This window comes from Platalea leucorodia (genome assembly GCF_965183815.1).
Source record: "Platalea leucorodia genome assembly, contig: HAP1_HAP1_SCAFFOLD_167, whole genome shotgun sequence".
Classification (NCBI taxonomy): domain Eukaryota; kingdom Metazoa; phylum Chordata; class Aves; order Pelecaniformes; family Threskiornithidae; genus Platalea; species Platalea leucorodia.
Window position 1 is genome coordinate 35,149 of NW_028121382.1, and position 22,092 is coordinate 57,240.

The 22,092-nt window shown below is 51.6% G+C and overlaps 1 protein-coding gene and 1 pseudogene across 2 annotated transcripts; both read right to left on the reverse strand.

The window, feature by feature from the left end:
* Positions 1-1,031: 1,031 nt before the first annotated feature.
* LOC309603688 (olfactory receptor 14C36-like) lies at positions 1,032-1,961 on the reverse strand (the record flags this gene model as incomplete). The annotated part of the gene is made up of 1 exon (XM_082338624.1): positions 1,032-1,961. One exon carries the CDS (start codon positions 1,959-1,961, stop codon positions 1,032-1,034), a length of 930 nt encoding a protein of 309 aa, XP_082194750.1.
* Positions 1,962-19,535: 17,574 nt separating this feature from the next.
* LOC309603690 (olfactory receptor 14J1-like) lies at positions 19,536-20,157 on the reverse strand (annotated as a pseudogene). Its single transcript has one exon. The product of its transcript is annotated as an olfactory receptor 14J1-like (transcript).
* Between the last annotated feature and the right edge of the window lie 1,935 nt (positions 20,158-22,092).

A 22,092-nucleotide genomic window follows, 5' to 3' on the forward strand; every position in this document is an offset into this window, starting at 1 on the left:
GCTTGGCTGAGAGTCCAGCTGTTGCAATAGCTGTGGGACTTGGTGTGAAACGGCTGTCAGCAGGAAACTTGTTTCCTTTTTATTAGTAATGGTGGTGGAGCAGGGTATCACGGAGCCCCAGAGGACGATGTCAGTGACCATGCAGCAAAGGTCCCTCCTCAGGGATGGGGTGTATGGCCAGAGATGGAAATGGCCGGTGGGTGGGACTTGTCTGGGACAAATTTCCTGGGGCAGCTTCCCCAGGGTGTCCTGGAAATATGGCACAGGCCAGGACCCTCTCTTCTGTACCTTTGATGCCTTGCTTCCTTCACCATGACACCTGGCTCTGCACTGGGAGTGCTGGCTGCCCCTGCCCTGCACACTCACACACCTTAGCTCTGCACTGGCCTTTTTCTCTCCTGGGCTCTTTCCAGCCCAGCCCAGCCCCTCCCCACCTCTCCCCACCTCCCCTGCCCTCTCCCCAGCCCAGCCCAGCCCAGCAGAGCAGCCCAGCCTGGGCTGGCTCCGCAGCACTGCCCAACGCAGGGCCCTGCAGAGCTCTGGGTACTCACCCCACAGCCCCAGCCATCTGTCCTGTCATACATGAAACAACCTGAGGAGATAATGGGGAGCTCATGGACCATCTCCACTGTCATTAAACACCAAGAAGAGAGCTTTTAAAAGGAGAACATTTGATCCAATGGAACCCAACATTACCATGATCTTATCCCCCAAACTACTGATAATACAAGGAGAAGAGAAACTTTAAAAGACCAATTCCTTGGACATATTCTTGGAAGCAACTTTGGAGAAAGAGCCCAGCCTTCAGGCCCAGCACCCAGGAGATCCCCTTTTACTGAAGAGCTGCTATCTGACAGGGCAAATGTGACACAGTGTTGTGCAAGGGTCAGTCACAAGAAGATCAAACCTGCACAGACGGAGTATAAACCCAGAAAATTATCTCAAAGTAGAATTATGAAAAGAGAAAAAAGCAGAGTCATGGCCTAAGATAAACTCTGGGCAATGTGCAGAGGAGGGGAGGCGGGTTATTGTCAGTGAAACAGCACCCATTGGAGCAGTTTCCATAAGGCATCCTTGAGCTCCTGGTTCCTCATGCTGTAGATGAGGGGGTTCACTGCTGGAGGCACCACCGAGTACAGCACTGCCACCACCAGATCCAGGGATGGGGAGGAGATGGAGGGGGGCTTCAGGTAGGCAAATGTGGCAGTGATGATGAACAAGGAGAGCATGGCCAGGTGAGGGAGGCACGTGGAAAAGGCTTTATGGCGTCCCTGCTGTGAGGGCATCCTCAGCACAGCCCTGAAGATCTGCACATAGGAAAGCACAATGAAAACAAAACACCCAAAAGCTAAAGAAAAACTAAGCATAATAAGGCCAGCTTCCCTGAGGTAGGAGTGTGAGCAGGAGAGCTTGAGGATGTGGGGGATTTCACAGAAGAACTGGTCCACAGCATTGCCTTGGCAGAGGGGGAGGGAAAATGTATTGGCCGTGTGCAGCACAGCATGGAGAAACCCACTGCCCCAGGCAGCTGCTGCCATGTGGACACAAGCTCTGCTGCTCAAAAGAGTTCCGTAGTGCAGGGGTTTGCAGATGGCAACATAGCGGTCATAGGCCATGATGGTGAGGAGATAGAAATCTGCTGACATCAAAAAGACAAACAGAAAAACTTGAGAAGCACATCCCCCATAGGAGATGACCCTGGAGTCCCAGAGGGAATTGGCCATGGCTTTGAGGAGAGTGCTGGAGATGGATCCCAGGTCAAGAACAGAGAGGTTGAGGAGGAAGAAGTACATAGGGGTGTGGAGGTGGCGGTCGCAGGCTACGGCAGTGATGATGAGGCCGTTGCCCAGGAGGGCAGCCAGGTAGATGGCCAGGAAGAGCCAGAAGTGCAAGAGCTGCAGCTCCCGTGTGTCTGCGAATGCCAGGAGGAAGAACTGGATGATGGAGCTGCTGTTGGACATCTGCTTCTTCTGGGCATGGGGATCTGTTCAAGGAGGTAAAGGAAGTGAAATGTCAGGGTGTACATCCTTCAGAAAAATCTGTTCCATTTATTACAGAATCCCCCCAAACAGCCTTTCACTTTTCAGGAAGACCAAAAGAGCTCACCAAAGAGCTCTGGTTGGTGCTGGCTGAGGGTGCCCCAGGGAGCAGCAGGCTCTGCTGGGGGCTCTGCAGGCATCAGTCCTGCCCTACAGCAATAAGGAAATAGGAACATGGGGTGATCTCAGATTAAATCCACTCATGATATCAAAGAGCTTTTCAGCATTGTGGCTTCCAATTCACCTGACTGCAGAGCAGAGCTGTGGGGAGTTTGGGTTGTGCCTTCTGCTCTGGTTGCCCCAGCACAGCTGAGGAGTGGTTTGAATGCAGCAATGCCTGGCATTTCTGCTGCACTGCAAGGAAAACCTTGTGGGTGCTGAGACTGGGCACAGGGACTGTCCCTTAGTGCAGAGTGAGGACAGCCGCTCTGTCCATCAGCCCTGCTCTCAGCTGCCCTGTGCTGGCAGCTCTTCCAGCTGGAGGACTATCGCACTCGGGTGTTCCCCCCAAATGAAAGAGGACACAATTGGAAGCGAGGAATTCACTTTCCAAGTGCAGATCTCCAAACCCCTCAGACACAGTCAGACACTGAGTTTTTCTCCCGTTTTGTGGTCAGGCTGATGGGAAGGCAACTCATGGCCAAGTCTCCATGCCATTAAGGGCAGAGGCTCTGCTGTGTGAGTGAGGAGACCAGGGGGCTGCTCCCAGGAAAGCATCTGCACTGCAGGGATGCCAGGGAGCTGCCTGAATCCCCACTCCCACAGCATTGCTGGGAGCAGGTCTCCCTTCCTTCCTGCCCATGGCTCTCCTGCCTGCAGATATTCTGGGCCACGACCTGTTCATCTGTGCCCACGTCTCCTCCCTCTCCATGCTCACAGAGCCCATCCCACCTGCTGTGTGCTCAGCTCTGCCCTGCAGGCACCTCCTGGCAGCAGGGCACTGCCCAGGGGCATCTCTTTGTTTGCAGGGGCTAAGGAGCAGCTCAGAAAATCCTAATGAGAACTGGGGTGTCATTGCCTACTCCAGAGCAGAGAAATAAATTCCCATCTCCCACAGCCCACCCTGCATACCAAGAGGACACCACTCAAAGCAGACACTTCTTCCCTTTCAGGTAATCCCCTACCTTGACATCCATCATCAAAATAAAATCTCTGCAAATGTCCTCTGGGTGATGTAGAAGTCTGAGCAGCCCTGACCCACGCTGCACCCTCTGGACAGCAGAGGGATCCTGCCCTGCCTGGGATCCCTCCTTCCACACAGCTTTTCTCCACAGTGCCATGGAAAACTCCCTGGGCAGGCTGAGTGCTGACCATTGTAGTTGGCAGAGACCCTGCCCCAGCACACAGCCCCCTGGTGTGCAGGGACCCTGCTCTGAAGGACAGCCCTGGGCACCCACAAGTGTGCACCGATCTTCAAAACTCCAGAAGAAGGGAGCCATCATGCCCTATCCTTCTGATGGTGCACAGGGAAGTCCTCCTCTGCAGCATGTCCTCCTCTACATTACAGAAACTGTGAGAATCCTCCAGAAAATCCTGTGGGCTGTGGGATGTAGCAGCCTTTGGATATCCCTCCAGGAACACCAGTTACATTGTCCTGCAAGCAGAGACTTACCATGTAGAGGGCTGTGAAGATCTCTCCCATGCAGTGAGCTCTCACCATCCTCCCACTCCACACTGCCTTACAGTCTCTCTGCCTCACTCCTCTCCTCTCAGCACTTGCAGGCAGTGCCCTCAGCCCTGCTGCGCTTTGCAGAGGAGCTGCTCCTGGGCAGAGCTGTCTCTCTGCAGCGCTGCCCACTTGCCAGGAGCTCCCTCCATCCCAGGAGCCCAGCCCAGCTCAGCAGCAGAGGCCCAGCCCAAGGCACCACTTTCTCTGCCCCTCTGGGCTCCCTCCAGGTGTCCCTGGGGCTCCAGGGGAACCTTCTGGGAAACAGGCTGAACTCATCTCTGATGTTCCCTCCCTCCGCTGCAGAGAGACACTAATTTCTGCTATCAAGAAAAGACTTTGACATGAGAATCCCCTTCTTTTTGTCCCATCATTAGGCAGGACAAACAAGAAGGTGACAAGGAAAGATCTAATTTCTTCAAGCTGGGAACTTATCCTCAGTTAAATGAAACAAACATTTCATTCTGGGTCTTTAGACCTGGGGTTAGAAAGACATGCAGCTCTCTTTTGCCCATGCCATGTCTCTGCTCTGATGAAAAGCCTTTGCACCCACAGGGTCTTGGACCCTTGGTACCAGGATTCCTTACAGCAAGTCAGAGCTTGCCTGGTTGCACAGCTGCAGTGCTTCAGCCCAAATGTGCAGCAGTGCCCTCAGCCAGGGGCACAGGCAGGAGGAGCTGGAGCTGTTCCTGAGCAGACAGAGCTGTGACATGGTGGCAGAGCTCAGGACAGCTGCTCTTCAAGGACAGCATCCTCCAAGCTCCACAAGGGTCCAGGTCGAAACTCAGTCAGTCACTTGAAAGGCAGTTCAAGGGCAGCATAAGGAGTGTTTTCTGTTTCAGGAACAGTTAAAGGGAAAAACAAAGATCCTGTGTGGCCACTGCTGAATTCAGGAAGAGCAGGTGTAGATAGATGTGAGATTCTCGGTGTCCTCTTTGCCTCAGACTTCCCCAGCAAGGTCTCCCAGGCCTCTGTGACTCAGGGCAGGACTCTGGAGGAGATCAACCAGCAGCCGATGGGAAACGAAGTCAGGGATCACTTGAGCAAATGTTTCCCAGTGTATGGGACAGGAGGGGCAGCATGGCAGGGAGCTGAGTGAGCAGGCCAATGGCACAGCGAGGCCACTCTCCAGCATCTTTCAAAGGTCATGAAGACTGTGCCTACTCCCTGACAACTGGCAGCACTCACACCTTGCATGCGCTTTTCAAATATGGCCAATGGATGAGCAGGTTATCTAAACGCTGTGCACCAGACCATGTCCACTTGAATCCCATTTCTGGGTGTCTGAAAGAGAAGGCGACTGGATTTACCCAGGGGAGCTTGTCTCTCGCCATCGTCTTTGCTTTCTGTGATGAAAGGACAGGATTGCTGGATGCAGGGAGAGCAGAGATGCTCTTTTACCTGGAAGTCATCAAGGCTTTCAGCATCATCCCCCACAATATTCTTGTGTCCAGGATAGGGTTTTATGGCCTGCATCTACTGTATAAGTAGATAGGTAAAAACCAAGGTGTAAGGTTGGACTTGGAAAGATGCTCAGTAAAGGGAGAAACTTCTCAGTCATGGGGAGAGTCAAGGACTGGACGCTGTTTCCCAGGGAAATGTAGTTTCCAGGGAATGTAGTTTCATTTGACACAGTTAGGACTTCAGAGACTGGAAATGCAGGTAACGGTGTTGTATCAGTGTACAGCACATAAAGCTTCTGGCTGCCTTTGTGCCTTTGCGCCTTTGCACTAAGCTGGGATCTGTTCCTTGGCCACCTTGGGCTGAAAAAGAAAGAACTCCTCTATTCCAGCTGCCTCTCACAGCAGAAAAAAGGGAGAAAAGATATGGAAGAGGGATGATTTAGGGGCAATTCTGTCTGAGCGGTGTACTCTTGAAATGATAAAAAAGGTAGAAGTGAGAGAAAAAGCACTAAGAACTTCATGCAAGAGGCTAACTCCTGAAATGTAGTAGCTGTTTTAAGAAGTAAGAATGACTGTTGGGAATGAAATTAAAGAGCTTTAGTTCATCATCATCATCACCAAGAATAGGGAGTTCCCTGTTACTGATAGTAGTGATGGTACCATTCATTCAAAAACATGGTTGAAGCTTCTCTCTTTTCCCTTGGCTCCCAAGCTCAGCCTGCTCAGGTTTTGAAAGGACTACTTCAAACCTCTGCAACCCAAATCTCTGCAACCTTCTCTCATCGAAGGTCTTTTACCCCTGGAAGGGGAAAACTTCCAATGCAGGCATCACACCATTGCCCAGCCTGCCCAGAGAGCCAGGACAGTTGTGCCACACAACAGCCAGCCTCAGAGGGAAGCTGGAGGTAGTGTGAATTCAAATAGTTTTGACTCAAATCATAAAATCATCGAATCATTTAGGTTGGAAAAGACCCTTAAGATCACCAAGTCCAACCATAAATCTAACACTGCCAAGTCCACCACTAAACCATATCCTGAAGCGCCACGTCCACATGGCTTTTAAATACCTCCTGGGCTGGAAGCTTAAATCCTGAGCTGGCAGGACAACACTGCCTGCAGTTAGACATAAGATACTTGTCACGACCATGAGTCCAGGCCTTGTTGGCAGTTTCTCATACCCCTCACTGGGGAGGGCAGGGTGTTGGGGAGGTGGGAGCACACTTCCATTTCCCAGATCCCACAACAGTGCCCAAACCATCCTTCCCTTGGCTTCTGGCATCCCATTTCTTGACATATAAAGCCAGTGGGCCTTCTGGGGATAATCATGTTAAAATGCTTCAAAAATGATGCACGAACCTCCCGGAGTGATGGCCCATTCCTGCAGGAGAAGAGTGAAGGGTTTGTGAAACACATGGGAGCACAGCAAGAGAGTGGTGTATGCGTAGCAGTGTGGTAAAGGCAGGAAGAAGACCTGAAGAGCTTGGGCTGGGCATGCTAATGTGGAATAGATTGATTTTTTTATTTTTATTTTAGAGCAGCAGAAGAAGGAGCACGTGCATTTCAGTGCTGGCGGATGGATCCAAATTGAGGATTCAAGCAAGTTTGGGACTGGGACATCTTAGGTGATTGAGGACCGTTCTCAGGTCCATGAAAGAAGCTGAAGGGGTTGTGGGGACCTCACAGACATTGCCACATCCTCAGAAAGCCATAGCCTTGTGGTTAAAGCAACAGCACTTGGCACCAAAGCCACCCCCCAAAACACAAGTGCGCTCACCCTGACCACAGGCAGAGCCTTGAGAACCATTTGAGAGAACGAATCTTCTTTCCCAGGCCCTGGGGATCAGGGCTCGGCCATTCTGCTGGTAAACAAACCCCAAGGGCTTACACGGCATCAGAGCCACCTCCACCTTGCCTTTACCACCTGCAACCAGTGTCTCCAAGTTTGTGCTTCACCAGCCTCCAGGGACAGGCACCTCGACTGGTTGGTTCCTTCACAGCTGCTCAGTGATGGTCCTTCGTGGGGTCCCAAACACCCTCAAAATCTTGCGCTTTACTTCTGCCTTTCACTTCATTAGAGGTTTGTTGTGTCTTGCAGTATCTGCAGTTCAGGAACTTGGCACCAGAGGGCTCATTAACATGCAAAATGCCCTTACAAGCCAAGGCTCTGGGCATCATTCTCCTAAAGGCTTCAAGTCTGGTATGGATGATCAGAGAGATCTCAGGAGTGTAGCCAAACAGAGAACATTCCAGTAATAAATAGCAATAAAGTCGTATTTCTTCTGTTTCCATTTTTTTTCTTTTTTTTTTTTCCCCTGCTTACAAAGCAGGCGATATCAGCAATCTCCAATTCATATTGATCTGGAGCCTCTCCTGATGAGGTCTGAATATGTCAGAAGAGTGGGTGCCTGAAACAACACTTGAGTGAGGAGATAGGTGAGGTCATCTCAAGAGGAATCACACTCCTCGGGACCAAAAGGTGGGTGGTTGTGGGGCTCTCAGGTGCCATGGCATAGCGATACTTGTGTGCAGGGAGCCCCCCGGTCAAACGACCTATCTCCGTTTCTGTGATGGTGTCTGAGTTTGCTCAAGTAACCCCTGCCTTGAGCCCCATCCACGCGGGTTGTTCTCCAGACTCCTGCCTTCAGGAACAAAGGCCTGGGAGACCTTGCTGGTGGCAAGAGAAGCCATTAAGTACCTCAGTCCTGTCTGCTCCTATTCTTACAAAGTTCAGCAGCAGGCCCACGTTAGCCCTGTGTATTCTTTTACTATAAAGGAAGCTGGATCAGCTCATCTCGCTGCCCTTACCCTCCCCTGCAGGTCCGGGGGAGCTTTGGCATCATCCCTACATCCATGGACAAGGTTTCTAAACTCCTTCTTTGTAGCTTCCCCTGCTTCTAGCTCCTGGGTGATGCTTTTTTTGCCGTGGAGCTCTGTCAATTCAGACAAGCAGCCTCACACGATGAATGGTTCTTTTCATGGGTATCCAAATGTCCTTCAAGGAGGCTCTTCTGTAAGGCCTATCCGATTTCCTGAGCTCCTTCACCTTTGGATGGTGAGGGGAGGATTCCCTTTGGCGTGTGGTGTGCATGGGGGATTCCCTTTGGCGTGTGGTGTGCATGGGGGGAGCTGGATGCCACTTCAGGCCCAGGGTTTCCAGCTTGGGATGAGATGCCTGTGTTGCCTCGGCTGAATCCCTGCCTGGCACAGGGGAAGCCAACCCCTCCCTTTCCCTGTCTGTGTGACTTTTTGCTGTGGTACAGGAATGGGGGTGTCCAGAGGGGAACATTTACACCTCTTGCAGTCAACCACGCTCTGCTAGGACAAACCATGCTGCTGGAATCAGTCTCTCTCCACGGTTTAATGAGGGATTGTCCATGATTACTTGAGTTGACTTCAAAACACATTCCCCTGGAAGGACCAAGCTGCCTTGCAGGAGCTGTCGGCCCTTGGAGCCCCAGGGACATCTCAAAGGAGTCTGGAGGGGGCAGAGAAAGTGGTGCCTTGGGCTGGGCCTCTGCTGCTGAGCTGGGCTGGGCTCCTGGGATGGAGGGAGCTCATGGCAAGGGGGAAGCGCTGCAGAGAGACAGCTCTGCCCAGGAGCAGCTCCTCTGCAAAGGGCAGCAGGGCTGAGGGCACTGCCTGCAGGCACCAAGGGGAGAGGAGTGGGGAAGAGAGAGACCGCAATCTGGAGGGGAAGGAGAGCTGAGTGTTCACTACGGGAGAAATCTTCACAGCCCTGAATACAGTAAGTCTCTGGGTGTAAGGCAGCGCAGCTGCGGTTCCTGGAACGATCTCCTAAAGCTGGCACATGCCACAGCTTATGGAATGTGTCAGGAGGACCCTCAGAGTTTCTCTAGTGTAGAGGAGAAGGACATGCTTCAGAGCAAGGATTCCCCACTGCACCCTCAGAGGACTGGCTGTGATGGCTGCCTTCTCCCAGGGATGGCTGCAGGGGTGTGAAGGTGGGTGTGCAGCCAGGGGTGCCCAGGGCTGTCCTTCCGAGCAGGGTCCCTGCACTGCAGGGGGCTGTGTGCTGGGGCAGGGACTCTGCCGCCTGCCAGGGTCAGCACTCAGCCTGCCCGGGGAGCTCCCTACAGAGCTTTGGGGAGAAGCTGTGTGTAGAAGGAGTGAGCCCTGGCAGGGCAGGGCAGGGCAGGGTGCTTCTGCTGTTGAGAGGGATCTGCGTGCGTGAGGACGGCTCACAGCTCCAGATCACTCTGAGGACATTTGCAGAGGATCCTTCTGAAGAATATTGGAGCAGCATTTACCTGATAAGGAAGGATTCTGTGCTCTCAGTTTTTCTACTCTTTGCTGGGTGGGCAGTGGGAGATGGGAATTTATTTCTCTGCTCTGGAGAAGGCAATGATACCCCAGTTCTCGCTAGGATTTGTCTGAGCTGCTCCTTAGCCCCTGCACACACAGAGATGCCCCTGGGCAGTGCCCCGCTGCCAGGAGGTGCCTGCAGGGAAGAGCTTAGCACACAGCAGGTCGGATCGGGTCTGTGAGTACTGACAGGGAGGAGACGGGGGGACAGAGAAACTGCTGCCAGAAGGCACAGCTCTAGGCCTCAAAGACATGGGCAGGGAGTGAGAGGGAGCTGCTGCCAGCAATGCTGTGGGAGTGGGGATTCAGGCATCTCCCTGCCAGCCCCTGCAGTGCAGACACAGTTCCCAATGCAACCCCCAGATTCCTCTCCTACCCAGCAGAGCCTCTGCCCCCAAAGCCATGGGTCCAGGTCATGAGTCACCACCTCAGCAGCTGGACCTCCAGCTGAAGGCTTCTTGGAATGTGGTACACAAAAAAAAATGCTAAAAGCACTTGCCCTACAGTGTCATCAGCTGAGCAGCAGCGGGCATAGCTGGGTAAGGAGGCTTCACAGCGTGCCCGTAAGCCTTTCTGTCCTCGCTTCATTCTTTCTGGAGCATTGCAGTGTTCTTGCCTGTTTCTCCACCTGTCCGTGGTACTCTTGATCTCTGGGGTTGGGGTGGGGATGTGGGTCAGTTTTTGTTCTGACACGGACCCTGGGGTCCTGCCCCAGGGGTATCTTAATGGAAACTAGGTGCCCAAGCTGCATTTTGAGCTGTGATGGACCATGCCATTCAGTTGGTAGTAGTGGAGACTGAGCTGACACATTCCTCATTCAGCACAGGGAGGGAGTTTTCTGTGAGTAATGGCATGATTTTTCCTCAGAGAAGTCTCCTCTAAACTGTCAGTGTCTTTTCCTCCTTGGACAGGTCCTCATGTCCAGAGGCAGCAAATGTCCAATAACAGCTCCATGACCCAGTTCCTCCTCCTGGCATTTGCAGACACACGGGAGCTGCAGCTCTTGCACTTCTGGCTCTTCCTGGGCATCTACCTGGCTGCCCTCCTGGGCAATGGCCTCATCATCGCTGCTGTAGCCTATGACCACCGCCTCCGCACCCCCATGTACTTCTTCCTCTTCAACCTCTCTGTTATTGACCTAGGCTCCATCTCCACCACTGTCCCCAAAGCCATGGCCAATTCCCTGTGGGGCACCAGGGCCATCTCCTACCAGGGATGTGCTGCACAGGTCTTTCTGTTTGTCTTTTTGATGGCAGCAGAATTTTTTCTTCTCGCCATCATGTCCTATGACCGTTACGTGCAACCCCCTGCACTATGGGACCCTCCTGGGCAGCAGAGCTTGTGTCCACATGGCAGCAGCTGCCTGGGGCACTGGGTTTCTCACTGCTGTGCTGCACACTCCCAATACATTTTCACTACCCCTCTGCCAAGGCAATGCCTTGAACCAGTTCTTCTTCGAAGTCCCCCAGATCCTCAAGCTCTCCTGCTCACACTCTTACCTCAGGGAATTTGAGCTTGTCATGTTTACTGCCTTTGTATTTTGGTGGTGTTTTGTTTTCATTGTGCTGTACTACGCGGAGATCTTCAGGGCTGTGCTGAGGATCCCCTCTGAGCAGGGACGGCACAAAGCCTTTTCCATGTGCCTCCCTCACCTGGCTGTGGTCTCCCTCTTTCTCAGCACTGGCACGGTTGCCTACCTGAAGCCCCCCTCCATCTCCTCCCCATCCCTGGATCTGGTGGTGGCTGTTTTGTATTCTCTGGTACCTCCAGCAGTGAACCCCCTCATCTACAGCATGAGGAACGAGGAGCTGAAGGAGTCCATCAGGAAAGGTATTTTCGGGATGGTTCTCAATAGTGGTCAATTTTCCATCACTCGTCAGGAATGAGTCCCACTGTGCCCCATTGCAGGCCTGTCCTTTGTTTGCTGTTTTATCATTTTTTATCATTATCCATATTGTTCTTAGTTGTTATTTTTCTCCTAAATAAATGTCTGAATCGATCTTGCTTCTCTTGAGGAATGAACCTGCTCTGTCTAAGCTGGAGCTGATAGAAAAGTGTGTCTTTCTCTCAGGCAGAGCTGACACTTTCATATCATTTCTGAAATAAAATGGGATCACCCCAGTGCACTGACTGAGGTGGGGACTCTACTGATGTCAGCAACAGACCCAAGGAATTTCACCCCAAAAGGGCCTATTTCTCCTTGGAATTGGAAGAGATAAACTCGTGGTCCCATTAGAAGCTGTGAGAGAGCAAGGGCTGGAATTTGGACTCATCCACTGGTGTGTGGTGACCATGGAGATGGTGACTGGTCAGTGAGGTACATACCCAGGACTTTCTCGGATATGACAGTGCAGAGGAAATTCTCCTCTAAGGAGGCCATGATTGCAGGTAGGCAAAGGAAATGTGCCGGCAGCTCAGAGGCTGAGAAAACTTATTTTCTTTTCTTTTTTATGAAGCAGCAAGGCCAAACCCTCACCCCCAGGCAATGGGAGGGCAGATCCTGTCCCTCATGTGTGGGTCAGGACTCTTCCCGGCCCCGGTGGGATGTGAAGCTGAGCAATGCCAAGTGTAGGACAACTGTACACCTCCTGGTTACCCTAAGAAGAGGCAAGGAGCAAACCAAGTCCAGAGCCTCAAAATCAAGTTCTGCCTAGTCCAGGTGTGGCCGCACCAGTGCTGAGCCGAGGGGGATGATAGCCCCCTTGTCTGGGTGGCCACAGTCCTCCTACTGCAGCCCTGTATGCAGTTGGCCTTCCTCACTCTTTCTGGGTAGTGTTTGCTCTAGGAAATGGCATTTGAGATGCTACTTCACAGGGTCTGCGTGCCTTTCTTCAGGGGACATAGCAAACCAGAACCTCCAGGTACAACAGAACACCCAAGTCAGGTGCCTGCTGCTGGCACCTATCAGGTTCTCAGGCAGAAGTGATGTCATAGTCAACATCCGAGCCATGTGTCTGCTGATGGGCAATCACCCAAAGAGACTGGAGACTAAAGTGACCGCATGCTCACCTTCGTGGCCATGCGCCTCCTCATGGTCTATGAGCTTGTCAGACCCAATTGATGTCATAATGCCATCCCAACCCATCAGCCCTCTTGTGGCCTATCAACTGACCAGACGAAAGGAACCTCACCGTCATCTTCCAAGCCACGAGCCTGCTGCTGGCCTTTCAGCTTCTCTGGTAGACACAACCAAGCCATGTAGCTGCTGCTGTCCCATCAGGTCCTCAGGTGGAAGGGGTGTGACAACCCATATCCAAGGCCTCTTCCTGCATGGGCCTACCAGGTCCTTAGGGAAAGGGATTTCCACAATCAGCATGCCAACCAGGGGCCTTCTGCTGGCCCATCAGGGTTGCTGGCAGATGTGAGTTCAGAAGCACGTAACCCAGCCACCAGTCAAGGGCTGACCTATCAGCTACTTCCAAAAGAAGTGACCTCACAGTCCCTTTTCTCAGACATGTTCCTGCTGCTGGCCTGTCACCTCCAAAGGCAGAATTGACCTCACAGCCCCCTTCACAGCCTTGTGCCTCCTGCTGGCCCATGAGATCCTGAGGCACAGCTGACCACACCATAGCATTCCCACCCATCTCCTCCCTGTGGCCTGTGAGCTGACCAGATCCAGGTCACCTCACATTCCTTCTCCAACACCTTGAGACTGCTCCAGGACCTCATGATCCCTGGCCTGCCTTCAAGGGGCCAAACAGCTTAAGTTCGGGTTAGGAGGGGGTTGAAGGTGAGGGGGTTAGAGCACAGGAATGAGGGCTTTGGGGGTTAGGTGTTCAGGGTAGGGCTTAGGGCTCAGAGCTCGCCTTTCAGTGCTGGGGATTAGGCAGAGTCTTAGGGGGAGGGTTTGGTGTCCTTCTGAGGGTGCCTGGTTAGTATTAAGGCTGTGGGCTAGCTTCATGGCTGAGGGTGTTGTTTAGGGCTGGGGTGAGGGCAAAGATTAATCCTAGCACTTTAATGCTAAGGATAAAGGCTAGGGGCTGGCGTAAGCAATAGGGTAAGAGTAAGGGTAAGGAGTTAAGGGTCTGGGATTTGTCTTAGATGGAAGGTTTGAGGTGAGGGATAGGCTAAGCTCAATTAGGTCAGTAAGAGTGGATTACTGCCAGGGTGGGGAGTGGCATTTAGGGGTAGGGTTAGGGCTTAAGGTTACTGGTTAGAGATAGTGTAAGGGCTAAGCATGAATGTCTTCACAGTCTGTGTTTTCACAGCAACATCACCATAACCCCTTTTACTTCTTCTTTAGTGTTTGTTGGACAAGCCTCTCTTTCTTCTCCCAAATCTCCTATCTCTCTTGCCCAGGCTCCTCCTGACCTCCCCAAATGTGTCATCTTGTTGGGGGCAGCTTTCTGATGACCTTCGTGGCCTCAGAGTAGCTCTCTCCCTGCAGCTGATCAGTCAGAAGTGACCTCAGAGCCAGGACGCCACAGGACACATTGTGCTGCTGTGCTCGAGAGGCCTCTTCACAGCCTACCCAGCAGCACTGGAGGAAGGTGATGCCCTGCACCATCCCAGAGGTAGCCTGCCTGCAAACCAGCTCATGCACCAGAAGGGTTGCTGGATTACCTTTTCATGGGTGCCTCAGTTGCCCCTGGCTATCTTGGATGCAGTGGCGACCTCTGTGTGGACAACTGAATCAAGCCCAGAATGTAAATTTTACAAAAATTTGAAACCTATGCAGAAAAAAACCTCTCTGTAATAGCTGAAAAAAGTCTTCCTTTCCAGCATTGCTAGACTTTTAATGATTTTTTATGAAATTTTGCTCATCACTGAGGGATGCTGCTAGTATCCGGCTCCTCGGAGGACTTGGTACCAGTGATGGCATTTGGTCCTGAGTCTCCAGCCAACTTCCCACCCCACCGCATCATCCACTTCTTCAGTCCAGATCAGGACACCCAGTTCAAATGCACAAAATCGTCTTTCTCACTATGGTAGGTTGAGAAAGCTGGATTTGTTGACTCTGCAAAAAAAGAAGGCTTTGGGGACACCATTGGAACAGCCTTCCCACACCTACCAGGAGGTGATCCAGAAGAGTCAGGCTCTTCACTGTTGTGCATGATGGGATGATGAGGGCCAATGAGCAAGGAGGTTTCCCAGAGAGGAGGTGCCATCTCCATCTTCAGTGGGTTTGAAGCCCAGCATGAATAAAGTCCTGTGCAACACGGTGTGACCCCACGGGTGACCCTGCTGTCAGCAGGAGGTGGACTGGAAGCCTCCGGAGGTCACTTGCAGCCTGAAAGATTCCGTGTTTCCAGCCACCATGGCTTTTCTCTTGAGGATTTGAGGGAAAGCACTCAGGTTCCTCATGATCATGGAAGTCAGTCAGGCATAAATATGGTCAGAGCAAGTGCAGCTTTCTTGCCCCACTCCAATCAGTCTGTTGCAGGTGAAGGGCTGCTTGGCAGGTACCCCTGAACAGCCCTGGCCATGTCTTTGGCTTCACCTTGTATTTTCTTTTTCCCTCTTTTGCCCCTCCCAAGTTCTTCCCTTTGATCATGCTCATGCCCTCCCATACAAACAGTCCACCTCTGGTTACCCTTCCCTCATCAGATATGGTTTGTCTTGCTTTGTGCCCTCATGTGGTGTTTCTGGGATGGTCACCGCGGTAATACCTATCTCAGCCAGCAATTTCAATTAATTAGTATGTTGTCATCAAGGCAGGCTCAGACTGGGCTGGATGAGGAGCAACCTCAAAGAAAAGGGCCTGGGCATTACAAGGGGTGCCATAGCAGCCAGTGATGGTGCTAAATGTGAATATAGCCATGTGCATATTGGGCTGCACTGGCAGGACCATGGCTGCCAAGACAAGGGGAGTTGTCGTCCGTCTTGACTCAGCACTGGTGTGGCCACATCCGGAATAGTGTGTCCCAGTGTGGGGCTCCCCATTGTGGAGGAATGGCAAGAAACTGGAGATGATCCAGAGGTCTGCCAAGATGGGGTTAGGGGCCATGTGTAGAGAGACTGAGAGACCTGGGCTTCTTAGGCCTAGTGAATCGGAAGATCTGGGAAGTGTGGGATCATGTAGTCCATGACAGCTTGAAAGTTGTTTTCAGAGGTGGTGGCACCTGGGAAAGACCATGAAGAAAGAAAACCAGCAAAACCTGCAGTTTGGGAGGTCCAGACTGGACATGAGGAAGAAAGCAATGTCACTCCAAGGGCAGTGCTGTGGTGCAAGAGGTCACCCAGAGGGAGTCTGGATCAGGAAATGAGTCTGTTTCAAGGAAGAGTCACCAGTGAGGACAGAGAGACATCAGTATGGGGAGGAAGATGGTGTGTGGTGGAAGCAGGTTGGGTGTCTACAGCCTGAAGAGAAACAGGCATAGGCGTGGGACAGCCTAGGACAGCCTGCAGTAGAGATGGCCAAGGGTGCTGAGAAGTCCCTGACAGAACGGAGGCCTTGGTCCCCTGGGCTGTGGCTGATGCCTCTGACACCAAGGCCTGTGAGAAGACACATTGTCCTCATGCCACCAGAGCCCCCTTGCCTCCTTGCACCCTGGCAGAGAGGCCAGGCAGCGTGATACCGTTGTCCTTTACTTGACATCGCACAGCCCACATCCCAGTGCCCCAGGAAGAGCCCTGAGCCACACGTGAGGGACACGATCAAGGGTCAGGGCTTGGGTTTTGGCTTGAGAAACACATCAAGGCTTGACAAAGCATCAGAGCTGCTTGCACTCTGCCTTTGCCTGCCTGCCAGCACTGCCTCCAATTTTCTGCTCTAAGGAGTCCATGGGGAGGCCTTGTCAGTAATGGCCCTCAGAGGGACCCCTTAATGCTTCAAGGTAATTTGGGTTTTGCTTCTGACTTTGACTTCTGGAAAGGTTTGTGCAAATCTCCCCTCAGTATTTCACGCTCAAGCACTCAGCACCAAATGCACCCTGGGGCTCATTACAATGCAGAAAGCCCTACTGTGCCTTGCTGTTCCTGCACTTTTTTTCAAGACTTCATGTCTTGCACAGCTAATTGGAGCTGTTTCAGTGGGGTAGGCAAAGAGGAAGAGTTCAGTAAAAAAATCAGTTTTGCTTCTTAAGGGTATTTTGTCTGATTTTTCAGTCTACTGAAGAAGCAGCATGCTCCAGTGGATATTGATCTAAGATGACTCGTCAGGAGGTCTGGAAGGGAAGAAAAAGTAGTCCCTTGAGGTCTGTCTGGACGACCTTGCTCCTCACCTCCCCAAGCCCACCAGTTCCCTCATCGGCCACCTGGGACTTGCATCCCTTTCCTCATACCAGACTTCTCCACTGAGCACTGCAGATGGATGTTACAGCTCCTTTGCACCAGCTCCCACCTGCTTTCCTTAGAGAACTGGGCTGCACACAGCCGCTGAAAGGTTTCTCTTCATTGCCAACAAACAAAAGTTAAACGTGATGCAATTTAATCAACTTGAAAACTCTCTCCTCAGCTGTCTGCTGAGTCCAAGCAGCAGCTAACGTGGTCCGCCTTTCACAAGGGATTTCTGTACAAGAACACTTTTAGACAGATAAGAAAGGATAGATATAAACACACGATTAAGGTGTTGACTAAAGAGTTAATTAGACTCCTGAAAAACGGGGCAAGTCTCTAACTCCCTAAAGCTCAAAGCAGAAACCAGAAAGTTGAGAGGCATCTGAATGACCCAAGAGCAAGCGGAGGAGGAAACCTGACAACAATGGGAAGGGCATACATCCAGAGAGTCTGCTGAGAAGATGTCCTTAGGCATGGCCACTTAACTCAGGAGAGGTGGAAACACCTGAATGATGAGGGAGATGAGATACTAGACAGAGTAGTGGTAAGACAAGTCCAGGCGAAGATCAATATTTCTTCTCCTGCCATTAGTACACTTCCAGGAAATTCCTATCCTGTCATGGTGGGAAAACATTGCCATTTCTTGAAAGTACTCCAGTGATTCAGCTGATGCAAATGTGCTTGTATATTTTTTTTTTAAATTATAAAAAAAAAAAAGCATTGTGCACCTTTCCAGGCAGACATCAGTTGTCAGACCATAAAAAGGCAGTGCCACTTTCAGGGGTCTCAGTGTAGCTGAGGTGCTGACCTGGGATTGGCATCTATCCCAGAGGACCTGAGGGAGACCAGAGCACCTTGCAGGCTGCAGGTGGAGGCTGGGCAGATGTTCCCAGGGCATCTCTGCTGGCACCAGGTGTCTGTGTCCTTGTAGCTGAAGACATTTGTGTCCTACGTCCATTCCCAGTTCTGGAAAACACCGTCCTTTGCAAGAAATGGAAATCCTGCCCAAAGACACTGTCGTGGTTTAACCCAGCAGGCAGCTAAACACCACACAGGTGTTGGCTCACTCCCCACCCTCTCCAGTGGGATGGGGGAGAGAATAGAGGGGAAAAAAAAAAAAAGTAAAATTCATGGCTTGAGATAAAGACAGTTTAATAAGACAGAAAAGGAAGAGAAAATCGTCATCATCATCATCATCATCATCATCATCATCATAACAATAATAATAATAATGATATAAGAATATAAAAAAAAGGTGATGCATAATGCAATTGTTCACCACCCACTGACTGATGCTTGTCCAGTTCCCGAGCAACGGTTCCCTCCCTGGCCAGCTCCCCCCAGTTTATATACTGAGCATGATGTCATATGTTATGGAATATCCCCTTGACCAGTTTGGGTCAGCTGTCCTGGCTGTGTCCCCTCCCAGCTTCTTGCTGGCAGAGCATGAGAAGTTAAAAAGCCCTTGACTAGTGTAAGCACTACTTAGCAACAACTAAAACATCAGTGTGTTCTTAACATTATTCCCATGCTAAATCCAAAACACAGCACGATACCAGATACCAGGAGAAAAACAAATAAAATTACCTGTATCCCAGACGAACCCAGGACAGTATCCACCCCTCATTCTGTACCATATACCTCATGCCCAGGTCCCACACTTTCCAATACATTCCAATTAATCACCACCACTTTTCCTCTCTTTTGATATAAACACACAGAGATCAGTCCCTTAGTCTATGGGCAATCCCTCTAAAATGTCTGCTATGTTCATTTCAGAGGACTTACAGAAGGCTAGACAGGTGATGTCTGTAGCTCTTCCCTTGTCCATTAATGCAGTAACTCCATGGCAGAAGGCCACTAGAGTAGTCAGGCACAAGTTGCCCTTTGTGAAGCCATGTTGGCTTTCTCTAATCACCTCCCTCTCTTCAATATGCTTTGACATGTCTTCCAGGAATATCTCCTCCGTGATCTCACCTCTGTACAACACAAACATGGACTTCTGACCTAGTCATTTGGTGTGCCACTGTGGGGGGATAAACAACCTGTATGAGGTGGGGTGACAGTCCAGTGCTGGAAAGGGTGATTGTTATGGGCTGCTCTGTGACAGTTGCCTTGGGGCAGCTTCCCTGGGGTGTCCAGCGACCACGGGCTCAGCCCAGAGCCTGCTCTGCTGGTCCTTCCTATCTCCCCCAGGAGGCCTGGCTGTGCAAGGACACTGCCATGTGCTCCCACACTGAATACTCAAACAGTTTGGCTGTGTTTTCCTCTTGAGGGCACTTTCCTGGGTTTGTTCTTGAGAGAAAAAGTAGAAGACCTATGATTTCAGGCACTGCCATCAGGAGATCCCCTTGTATGATGGAAACTCTGTTCTGGAGGTCAGCTCTGTCACAGAAGTGCCCATTGCCTGTCCCTGCCTGCAGTCACAGGACTGCCACACAAAAGGCCTGTGACCAAGCTGCCAGAGCAATCCTTCCTTACACCAAGGGAGGGGCTCAGAAAGAGAGTGTGGAATTTAAAAGAGAGCAGCTTGGGAAAGACCAAGCGCTGGTGCTGCCTGGCTGTGCTGCTGTGCTGAGACTCTTTCCCCCTCCACGTCACCACACAGACAGTGCCATGCAGCTCCAGAGAAAGTCTCAGAAAAAGGAAAGTCTCAGACAAAAAAGTCGCTGCAGGGTCCTTTATTTTTTAAATGCACAGAGAACATGGTTCACATTTCAAGGCTCTGGGTAACACTAGAAAGGTAGATAGTGAATTAGACACTATTAGTATGAAAACTGACATTCTTTGTGCACAACATTATCACAAGTAAAACTGAATAAAAAAAAAAAAAAATACCACAACCACCAAACTTTCAGAAGAAAGGCTGAGCTGTAATGAGATACGTTATAAGTGGTATGCATAAGAAAATGGACAGTTTATTGCTTCAGAAAAAAATCCAGTCATCATTTTCCACACTGCATCTTTGAGCTCCTGGTTCCTCATGCTGTAGATGAGGGGGTTCACTGCTGGAGGCACCACCGAGTACAGCACTGCCACCAAAAAGTCCAGTGATGGGGAACAGATGGAGGGGGGACTTCAGGTAGGCAAACATGCCAGTGCTGATAAACAGGGAGACCACGGCCAGGTGAGGGAGGCACATGGAAAAGGCTTTGTGCCGTCCCTGCTCAGAGGGGATCCTCAGCACAGCCCTGAAGATGTGCACATAGGACAGCACAATGAAAACAAAACAAGCAAAGTCCACACAGAAACTAACCACAAGTAGCCCAGTCTCCCTGAGGTAGGAGTGGGAGCAGGAGAGCTTGAGGATGTGGGGGATTTCACAGAAGAACTGGTCCACAGCAGTGCCATGGCAGAGGGGGAGGGAAAATGTATTGGCAGTGTGCAGGAGAGAATTGAGAAACCCACTGCCCCAGGCAGCTGCTGCCATGTGGACACAAGCTCTGCTGCCCAGGAGGGTCCCATAGTGCAGAGGTTTGCAAATGGCAACATAGCGGTCATAGGCCATGATGGTGAGAAGACAATACTCTGCTCCTACCAGGACAGCAAACAGAAAGAGCTGAACAGCACATCCTGTGTAGGAGATGGCCCTGGTGTCCCAGAGGGAATTGGCCACGGCTTTGGGGAGAGTGGTGGAGATGGAGCCCAGGTCGATGAGGGAGAGGTTGAGGAGGAAAAAGTACATGGGGGTGTGGAGATGGTTGTCGCAGGCTATGGCAGTGATGATGAGGCCGTTGCCCAGGAGGGCAGCCAGGTAGATGGCCAGGAAGAGCCAGAAGTGCAAGAGCTGCAGCTCCCACCTGTCTCTGAATGCCAGGAGGAGGAACTCGGTGATGGAGCTGCTGTTGGACATTTGTTACCTCTGGGCATGGGGCACTGTCCAAGGGGGAAAAGGCAGCAACAAGGTAGGATAAACTTCTCTGAGCAACATCAAAGCCATTTCCCCTGGACCCTCTCCCTGGCACACACGCTCACCTTTTTCCTTTTCAAGGAGACCTTCCTTCAGCTCCGTGCCTGGAGCTCAGGTTGGCGCTGGCTGAGTGTGCCATGAGGAGCAGGGCCTCTGCCCGCTGGCTGCCGAGGAGTCAGCCCTGCTCTGCAGGAAACAGTTCATGAGAACGGTGGGTGCAGGGTCCAGTGCTGGTGTTTGACTTTGTCAGATGAAACTGCTCCCACCCCAGAAGGGCCTGTCAGCATCTGCACTCCCAGTGCTAAGGAACGGGGATGGCAGAAGGCAGTTGGAGAGGTTAGTTTTACAGCTTCCCTCTATCTCCAATGGGGAGTGTTCTTGGATGTCAGAAAGCCTCAGCATTTCTACTGCTCTCAGGGAGAACAGAGGGAGCCCTGCGAGGCAAGAGGAGTGCCTGTGGCTTAGTGCAGAGGGAGGGGAGCCGGTCTGTTTCTTCATCTTGTTCCCAGCTGCCTTGTGCTTGCATCTTTCTGAGTTGGAGGGTGATCACACTCCCACTTTACCCTGAAAAGCCACCAGACACTGCTGAGAGCTGAGGGATCCAGTGCAGACCACTAAATGTCTCACCCTTTCTCAAGGTCTCAACATCCCACATTTAGCCTAGGGCACACATGGCTCTTTTCACAAACTCAATAGCATTTTCTCTGTTGTAGCATCTCTGCACTTCTCCATGGGGCCTTCAGATAACATAAAGTGCTATAGGGCAGGTTTGCATCCTGGAAGGCAGTTCACAACTTGGAAGGACACCCCAAGGAGGTAGCCAGCTGTGCTAATGATGGCATCTGGTTAAGGGAGGGTCAGCTCATTCTCGAGCCTCACAGACTGCATTGCCCAGAGCGTCACAGGTTGGAGGAAAGCTGGGACACCTCATTGCCATAAACACACCCAAATGGGAGGACCCCCAAGATCAGTGCCTGACTCTGCAGCTGAAACTCCCATTCCCAGAGAGCCTGACAGCAACACCAAGAGCAGCTGAGGGAGGCAAGGAGAGAGACAGGGGGCACTCAGGAAAGCCTTTCGCTTACCCAGCACTGCGCACCACCTCCCGGACAGTGACAGTGCAGGGCAGTCACCCTCAGGGCACAGCACACCCTGCAGCTGCTCTGTGTGCACAGGTGCTAAAGAAGAGGTCACGCAAACCCTGATGAACCTGGAAAGGTGACGCTGGTGTTATCTGTGGGCTTGTGAGGGTGAAGGCACTTGCTGAAGTTCACAGTAAACCTCAGTGTAATGGTTTAGCTGTCTCAGCCCTGTCTCTAACGCACAAAACTGTGTTTCCATTCCCACCAAGCCGAGCCAGAGAAAAGTGGAAGCACAAATTGAGGAAAGCACAGACTGAAGCAGGAGAGCCCTGCCCTGAATGGACTCATGAAAAGTCCCCTCAGAAATGACTTGGGCACGAGCTCAATCTGTGAGCTGCAATGTCCCATGTAGCACCTTCTCAACATCATAAGGATCCTACACACCACAGCC